The sequence below is a fragment of the Trachinotus anak genome, unplaced genomic scaffold (genome assembly GCF_046630095.1).
Source record: "Trachinotus anak isolate AG129_WGS33_773 ecotype Australia unplaced genomic scaffold, CSIRO_AGI_Tana_v1 ptg000012l, whole genome shotgun sequence".
Classification (NCBI taxonomy): Eukaryota; Metazoa; Chordata; class Actinopteri; order Carangiformes; family Carangidae; genus Trachinotus; species Trachinotus anak.
This window is the reverse complement of record NW_027273863.1, coordinates 5336777-5346167: the sequence shown is the minus strand read 5'-3', so window position 1 is coordinate 5346167 and position 9391 is coordinate 5336777. Positions and strand designations below refer to the sequence as shown.

At 40.8% G+C, this 9391-nt stretch overlaps 1 protein-coding gene across 1 annotated transcript; it reads left to right on the top strand.

The window, feature by feature from the left end:
- Window positions 1-2690: 2690 nt before the first annotated feature.
- Window positions 2691-3879, top strand: LOC139629039 (gastrotropin-like). The gene is made up of 4 exons (XM_071491372.1): window positions 2691-2849; window positions 2942-3117; window positions 3282-3371; window positions 3740-3879. Exons 1-4 carry the CDS (start codon window positions 2783-2785, stop codon window positions 3788-3790), a joined length of 384 nt encoding a protein of 127 aa, XP_071347473.1. The 5' UTR covers window positions 2691-2782; the 3' UTR covers window positions 3791-3879.
- The last annotated feature ends 5512 nt before the right edge of the window (window positions 3880-9391 follow it).

Sequence of the window (9391 nt, the reverse complement as noted above, 5' to 3'; positions counted from 1 at the left end):
CACTAATGTATATTTATGCCACTGAATTACATGTTAAATTCAAAATATAGCCGCTAAGTAAAAGGATTATAGAAATAACAAAAGAATGAATAAAAACATTAAAAAGATGAAAGAATAAATTCAAAGTTACCCCAGTATCCAATTCATTCACCAACACCTTGTTAACCCCAATTCAGGTTCTGCATCCTTCGATGGCTGCATTTCAAGACCGACTGTATCACAGCGACTAGGCTGTCCCAGCAAATACCGCCCTCTTTTCCTGAGCTACCAACGCTCCAACGACTGGTTCCTTCATGGCCCAATCTATCCCAAGATTCACTGCAAAAGCATTACATGAGGATTACACTTTTAAATGTAAGAATTTGGCTTCAGCTCAGTTCAACAGCTAATGGTACAACTGTTAAAATCATGGGCCTTAAAACATTCATTTTATTTATGTGAAGAAAAGCAATATGTTGTAAAGGTTGCTAGGCGACAGTTTCAGTGCTTTGTGATGCAACATTAAGGGTGGGTGCAGCTGGTGACACAAAGCGAATATCCTCCGTAGATCAGACCATCTCATTTCAGTTCGGCCTTCTACGGCAGCGACGGAGGGCCTCACCTTCATCGACCACAACCTCTGAAGGATGCAGCCCCTGAGTTCGGACGCAGCTTCTCTGTGGACGTTACATTTTCTCCTCATGTCAGTGACGGTTTCCTCTGGTGTCTCTGGCTTCCTCCCACAATCCAAAGACATGCAGGTTCATTGGTAACTCTAAATTGAACCATAGGTGTGAATGTGAGTGTGAATGGTTGTTTCGCTCTATATGTGTCTCTCATTATGATAGTAGTATGATGTTACTAGACTAGCGACCTGTCCAGGGTGTACCCCACCCTTGCCCAGTGTCAGACCCCAGCCCCTCTGCAACCCTACAAGGATAAGCGATGTGGCTACTGAATGACCAAAGGTTTAAAAACATAAAATTGAAAAACTTGCAGTGGTAGTACATGTACATATTTAAAAGCTGTGAGACATAATATTGTGTTTAACCTCCACCAACCCCCATAAACACAGAACATAACATTAGTTCTGGCTGATCACTGAAGTTACACTTGTGTTAGCTGATTGGCAGCTGTTTCAGTTGTCTTTCAAAATCACTGTTCATACACCAGCTGCTTAGCTACCTGCTGACAAATAGAGTTCAATCAACATCAATTGTAAATGTACTGACTGTGCAATTATTATAATGTAATACTGTGCTGATGCTTTCATGCCATTTGCCATTAGCTCCCATCAACAGCCCAATGTCCAAACTAACTATACGACCGTTTGCTATAAATGATCTGTTCCTTGACGTAGGAGAGTCTGACTGAAATGAAATATGTCCACACACACACACACACACACACACACACACACGGTGCACTATAGATAGCAACTTCATTACATTTTGCCTAGAGACTCAGAAACCAACCAGTGCACCTACTGTATGATGCAGTGATGCCACCTGGCTCCAGGTTTTCTCTGCGTCAGTTTGTGGTCAGCAAATCCCATGAAAAGACCAAAACCAACCACTGATCTCATTAATACATATCGTCTGTGTATCAGAGCCTGATACGTCCTTTTCCTCTGTGCCTTAGAGCTCCATACATACTGTTGCAGTGGCTAACGTGTTTTTTTTTGCTATGATGAACATGAGTACTGCAGTTTGTTTTGAGTCATGTTCATATACACCATCTAAATAATCGCTAGAACATCAAATAATCCCCATCAAATGCCTTATTTACTCCTGTTAGAGTAACATTTTCTAAAAAACTATAGTACCCAGACTTTTAAAAAGATGAAAGTACACATTCATGACCCATTGTATATTTATATATTATTATATAAAGATTTATATTTTTAGTGCTCAGGGCTAAGTGCCACTGAAAGACTAAGGAAGTGATAAAGTATTGAGAAATGCACTAGAAATTATTGGTTTTAATAGTTTTATAGGATTTGGTGACAGTAACAAAAGATGTGAGCAGAACATGTGAGCACAATGCACACTAAAATATTATCTATAATATATGTAGATAAATATAAATATATAGTATTTTGTAGATTTTGTTGCAGAGCCCACATGTTATAATGAGCTTATATTATATTTAGTGGTTCCCAAGTTCCTTAACAAATTTGCAATTAATCAAATAATCAAAATCCAATAGACACAGTAAACGCAGCCACATGACCATATATAATTAGAAAACAATTATTTCTGTGGCCTCATACAAATTACAAAGTGCTCATGAAATGTCTCATACCACATTTTTTAATGCTAGTCTTTGAATAAAGACCTTGAATAAGTGCATGATGATCTTTTTACAGATTAGACCACTCCCAGTGTGGAGATAACAAACTGCTTCAGATTGAGGGATTATTCTTTCAAACAAAGCTCTTTATTTGATTTTACATTGCGCAGCAGTAAAAGTGGAGGCTGTGACCATAAAGCCATTGCAGGAGAGTTCATTGACCTGGAGGTGAGCTACCAGCTCGCTGTGATGAGCAGTCAGCATTTTATTCACTGTCTGGGAGCTCCATAAACGCCTGTTTATGCGGGTTATTGAACTCTCCCTCATAGCCTATTGTAGTCATCATCTTCAGTTGTAATTGCTCTCTTGTGTCACCACATGCAGATGAGGGAGGTGGCAAGAGGTGTACAGTATATAAAGAGGGAGCAGTCTGTGTCTCAGTACCTTGCTTTTTCCCTCAGCTTGCCTCAGTGTCTGTGCTCGCACGCCTCCGCCCACCAACACCACCAAAATGGCCTTCGCTGGAAGATGGGAAACTGAGACCCAGGAGGGATACGACGCATTCTGCAAGCTGCTCGGTGAGACTGTAGACTGACTCTAAAACGTTCCTCAGCCACACAACACATGCATTTCATTATAACCTCACACTCCTCTTCTTTTCCCGCTCTAGGTATCCCTGATGACATCATTGAGAAGGGTCGGGACTACAAGCTGATCACTGAGGTCACCCAGGATGGTGACGACTTCTCCTGGACCCAGATCTACCCCACAAACGCCAAGGTCACCAACAAGTTCACCATTGGCAAGGAGTGTGATATGGAGACCATTGGCGGAAAGAAATTCAAGGTAGGAGGGAAAGAGTCCAAGAACTTGTGTTTTAATCATTTTGAAGTTCCTTCTGTGCAGAGCAGAAACATGAAACCATGAAGGTGATAATAAACCCAGCAGAAAGGGAAGGCAGGATGACTGTTCCCTGGTTCCCTGACTGATTATAACCCGTGTGTTTTCAGGCAACAGTGTCCATGGAGGGAGGCAAGCTGAGCGTGACCTTCCCCAACTACCACCACACCTCTGAGATCAGCGGAGGCAAGCTTATTGAGGTAAACACACTGACTCACTCCTGCTTTTAGTGCTGAGAACCTGGTGCGGTGACAGCTGTTATTACACTCAACAGGGATCATTAGAAACATTATTGTTGTGTTTCTGTAGCTGGGAAACAGCATCAGCCAACGAGAAAAACTGTCTCAAATGTACAGTTCAGCACAAAATCAGAGTTAATGTGAGATAAATCTCCAAATGTTCCTCTTGTTCCCACTTGATGTTTTTCAGAAACTCTTAATAACTAATTTGTAAATTCTTGGAAAATTGGAAAAAATAAGACACAAGCTATGACCAAAACAATCTGTTTTGATGGTATGTATTTAAGGCAGAGGAATAATAATTTACGTCTTTTCCTGTCTTTCTCTAGACCTCCAAAGCCGGGTCTGTAGTGCTGAAGAGAACCAGCAAGAAGCTCTAACTGCTGACTGACACTTCACCTGTTTCACAGTTACAACCCAGACCTCAGCTACTGCAATTAATAAACTAAGATTCGGACTCTAACATGAATCTCTGTGTTTCTGTCTGCTCTTTCTAGTGTGTGTGTGTCTGTGTGTATCCTGTTGTTTTACCTTACTTTTAAGGATAATGTGTGATTTTTGGAAATAAGAACATTAAAACATGGGGGTTTATGGAGGGATTAGGGAAAAGTATTTGATTTAAAAGAAGACAATTGATCTAGCTTCACAGGGACTGGCAACAGAAGAACATAAGACTTCGAAATGTTTGTGACTCTTAGATTATATACTCGACTGACATTATATGAATAGGGTTTCAATGGTTCCCTAAACACTATTTAGGCAATTTAGCAAAAAAGAGAAAAACAAAGTACAAATGTCTCTAATCTACAAATTAGAAATATGCAAAGAGATCTAAATTTTTGCCAGACAGACAGAAATGGCAGTTTAGACAGCAAGAGACATAAAAAAATTTATAGAAATTTAATAGAAAATAGATTCCAAGGATAAATGGTAAAAGCAGTTTATTGTCAGTGGTAAAAGAATTGTAATGGGATCACAACAGCTACAACCCTCATTCACGTGCTGAAGTTCCAACCTTTAAATACTCAGTAGTTATTATTACATGAGTACAAAGTAGTCATTACTACTCATGTAATTATGTATATATATATATATATATATCTCCCTCTGTGTGTGTCTTCCTCATGCTCAGGTCCTCTACCAGAGGCCTGGGAGTTTGAAGGTTCTGTACAGTATCAGTAGCTGTTCCTAGGATTGTGCTCTTCCAGACAGAGACCTCAGACTTTGTAGCTGTAATCTGCTGAAGCCATTCTCCCAGTTTTGGGGGTCACAGCCCCCAGTGCTCCACTTACCACTGGTATCACTGTTGCCTTTACTCTCCACATCTTTTCTAGCTCCTCTTTCAGTCCTTGGTATTTCTTGAGCTTCACTTGTTCCTTCTTCTTGCTGTTGCTTGGGATTGCTACATCTGTCACCACTGCCTTCTTCTGTAGTTTGTAGACCAACACGATGTCTGGCTGGTTAGCCATCACCAGTTTGGATCAGTCTGGATATGGAAGTCCCACAGGGTCTTAGCTCAGTCATGCTCAACCACCTTAGGAGGTGTCTTCCATTTTGACCTTGGGACTTCCAGTCCATTCTCGTAGCAGATGTTTCTGTACACTATGCCAGCCACTTGGTTATGATGTTCCATTTATGCTGTTCCTGCCTGCATCTTACCCCATGCTGTTATGTGCTGAACTGTCTCAGGGGCATCTTTGCACAGCCTGCACCTGGGGTCCTGTCTGGTGTGGTAGACCCTGGCCTCTATTGATCTTGTGCCTGTTCTTGTGCTGCAATGATTAGTGCTGGCCACTGGTAGGATTTAGAGCAGAGAATAAGGAATATATACATATATATATATATATACACACACACACACACACACACACACACACACACACACATATATATATATACATATATATATATACACTATTGCTACCGACAAGACAGGCCTGTAATCACAGCATTATGAATGACTTGTGGTTTATTTGGTAGCATTTTGTGGTCTGACTGATTTCACTAATTGCATTAGTGCTGTACAAAGATAGAAGTGCACTATTTGATAGATTCCCCAGCTCCAGTGGGGAGACCTGTGGTCAGACTACCCCCTGCACCCCTCTCCATCTCCCACCACCTCTGAGAGTGAGAGAGGAGACCTTGTCAGCAGCAGAAGCCTGTACAAACTAGGAAGTCATGACATCATGTCTGAGCTAGCTGCTGCTCCATAAGCTCCTCTAACTCATTCAGCATCACTTTCATGTTGCTGGACTTCAGGATCAGTGTTGTCAGATAGATAAGATTTGAATGAGGTTTTATTTCTCACAGTCTCCGGTTCACAGGTTCACAGCTTGTCATACAAACCATGTAAAATCAAAGCTGGTGCAGGATTACTTCCTCACTCGTTGACTTGTCAGCAGCACCAGGCTCAGTGCTGCCTCTGCTGCAACAAGACTAACAAGGCTACTTGAAACCATAATCTCTTATATATCCTCAGTATATAAACTAGACATCACAATAACTAAGACCATAAATGAGCTGCTGTCCTCTTTCTCCTTTGCACTCATCATCTCCTTGTCCTTCTTTCCCACCATTGTTTTCTGTTATCCTCTTTTCCTCTGCCTTCCTCTCCTTCGATTCTTCTCACCCCTTTCTCTCCTTTGTCCTTTCCCTTTGCCTGCCCTCTGTTCCTCCTTTCTGCTCCTCAGTACTTCCATTCTCCTCTGTCCTCTCCCCTCACGTCCTCTCTTTTACTCTCCTTCTCGTCTCTCTCCACATCTACCCTATTTCTCTGTGGCTCCCAGCCAAGCAAACAATCAGTTAATTAACCAGCTCAGTCCCAGGATCATTGTAGCAGCTCTCAGAGGAGCACTGTAAAGGCTCTCATGTCTCTAAATTTACAGCTTCATTAAGTGGACCAGAGTAAGGTACAAATCTTTTGAATAAAATTGCCAGACTACAGCCTCAGTGCATCTGTGTGTATGTGTGTATGTGTGTGTGTGTGTTTGTGCATGTGTGCCGGCCTTGACTTGAGAGCCGGTGACTCAATAGCTCCCTAATGAAAACAAAATCTCAGTTTTTTGCCTCTGAGGTGGCAATTGTTTTGGTGTAATAATGAAACGTCCCCTCTTGCAGGCACCGATGCAATCAGGATCTCACGCTCCTGGAAAATTAGGGTTGGAAGGCAACAAGCAAGGTGTCATTTGAGCATGTTTGTGTAGCCCAGCACTGGTGCAATCACTCTGCAATATCACTTCCTTTGTCCTCACAGACAAACAGGCCTAATTGGCTATTTCCAAGGCTACTGTTTCTGATTGGCCATTCTGCCTCCTTCTGATTGGTCTCTATCAAGGCAGCCAGAAGTGGAGAGAAAAAATGGCTTGTTAACATCTCCATGTTGTGTTTCCTCTTTCAGTTTTGTAATCTGCACCTTCAAGCGCACTTGAAGCCCAACCACAATATGAACTTGCATTTCCTCGGAAACTAACTGCTACGAACTCCTGAGTGCAGTTTCTATGGTGTGTTTACTACAGTTTGTAGCTGAGCTTGTCACACAAACATTTTCAAAGAAACTCAACTACCCGGAGATGTGGATGTGATAACCTGTTATCATCCTGAATGCTGAGCTGTGCAGGATGAACCCCGCTCCTCGCTCGGTGGAGGCAGGAATAGTTTCCATCCCTGCAAACCAGTACAGGAAACCCCATACAGACATGTAATATATGACATATTCTGTATGTCACTATATCAAGAGTGATTTTGCCATATATATTAACTATAAGGGGATATATATTATTATCACATTACGTGTATATACATTCTCTGGATATATGATGATTGAAGTAAAATGTGTATATGTACATATATTTAAAATATTTATGATGAATTTTTATAAGGTATGACATGTTGCAAGCATATATGTTGACAGTATGTAATACATATAACAATATAAAATATTAAAATTGAATATCTATGCAAGTTTATTAAAACTAAAACAAATATGCTTATATATGTTTTTATTATTAATTTTTTATTAATTTTAAACATAATTTTAAAGTCGTCTGCTGTTGATAATATCAACAAACTGTATATTGACAGGCTTTGGGATGCATCTCAAACTTATCGTAAAAAAAATAGGTAAATGTGTAACATATCACTTCATTAAGAGGCAACTCTTAAAAGTCAACGATTGTAACAATACCTTATTTTTGGATTGACTGTTTTTGCTACATACATCATGAATCCCTGATTTCATCAAAATTACACAATCTAGACTTTACTTTAAAAGGCTGCTTGGAAGTTTTCTCTAGCGTGGTTTCTTGTTGGGAGCAGGTGGTGTTGATTGTCACTTGACACCAGCCTCGGCCATTGGTACATTTTTACACAACAAGAGATTATAAGCAGCGCTATGTCATCAGGGCAGATTGGAGGCTACTGTGTGACATTGGCGTTACGTTCCACGGCTGGAGACAGCTGTTGGTGAGCAAAGGAATGAAGTTTGAATTTGAACTTGCAACGTTTCTTCTGCTCTCTTAGTAAACACCTGTCAATGCTAATGTTGGCTATACAGCAATAGCAAAACTAACAAATAGCTCCTTTAAGATCAGTCATTCTTTGCAGCAGTCCCTTGGTTTCTCCGGAGAACTGATAGTGTTGTCTAATTCATACTCAGGTTGCTCATCAAACTTATCCAAGAGCATGTGCACTGATCTACTGGCAGCCTACTGGCAGAGACGTCTTTTCCTCAATAAACCAGATTTCTGCTGATCTTGTCAGACAAAATCGTGATAATAAACTAAGGATTTTATCACCATGCTGCAGCAGCTTCAGAATGACTGCTGCTTAACAGGTCGTGTTTATGGGTAGCAATGAAAAAAATATTTTATACTCATTCACCTGTTTGACAACAGACACAGAAAAAAAAGTGTGAATGAGAGAGAACTACTCTGTGAATTTGGTTGCATTAAAACACATGCAGGTGACCACAGGAGAAGACTGAACGCAGGTGTGACGTGCTGACACTCTGCTGTGTGTGAACCCCACTCACAGACCCGGGCTGTGTGAAGAGGGATCTAACTGTGTTGTCTCTAGCCGTGTTGTATAGCCAGTGATACAACACAACTATTGTCAATGATAAAGTAATGATTTAGTCAGCTGGGCTGTCTTGCACACTACTTGCCAGAGATTGCTGCGATGCACAGTTTTGTTGTTGAATAAATGAATAGTCAAAAGTCAAAAAAGAAGACATTTAACTGTTTTTATGTTGAGGTGTTTTACAGCAGACACTGGAGACACTAATGTGGATGCAAATTATTCTCACATGACAGCTTCATGTAGACACAGTCTGAGGGCTTCATCTTCTCAGATTTCTTCTACACTCTCTGTATGGTAAGGTTCATGGAGAGAGACAGTGCTTCTCCAATGACTCTAACACAACATGTTGGATATTTGTCTTTGCCTTCCAAAGTGCCAGCATTGCAAAAAACAACTTACATAACCACTTTCTGTTCTGCAGCTCATATGGGTTATGTATCATATGGTTACGTTTAGGCAGCTAGGTAGCGGAAAGACTGTGGTCATGGTTACAGTTGTACGCACAGCCAGCCACCTCAACTTCCTTTACAACTTCACATCACTTTGTTTAGCTTTAGCACTGAACATAAACACTGGTTGTTTAAAGCTGTTTCAACAAATGACCACTGCAGAGTTTTTGAAGAGAACCATCTAACATGTAGTGATCTGGGCCCCAGGACATGCAGCCTTGTGGGCCCCCTTCCCCTCTTAATACATCCATTGTCACATTTATTGTTCCACCAGTTTATCTGCTCCTCTGATGACACTTTGGATGATGATGTTTGCATGAACAGTGGCTCTCGGTGGTCAAACAACTATCTAAACTATCTGACGAATGTGAAAAAACTCAAAAGTCAAGCTTGTTCCGAAAACTTAAATGACAGACAAAAGTGTTGGTGTGTAAACTTGATTACACACCAGCGTAA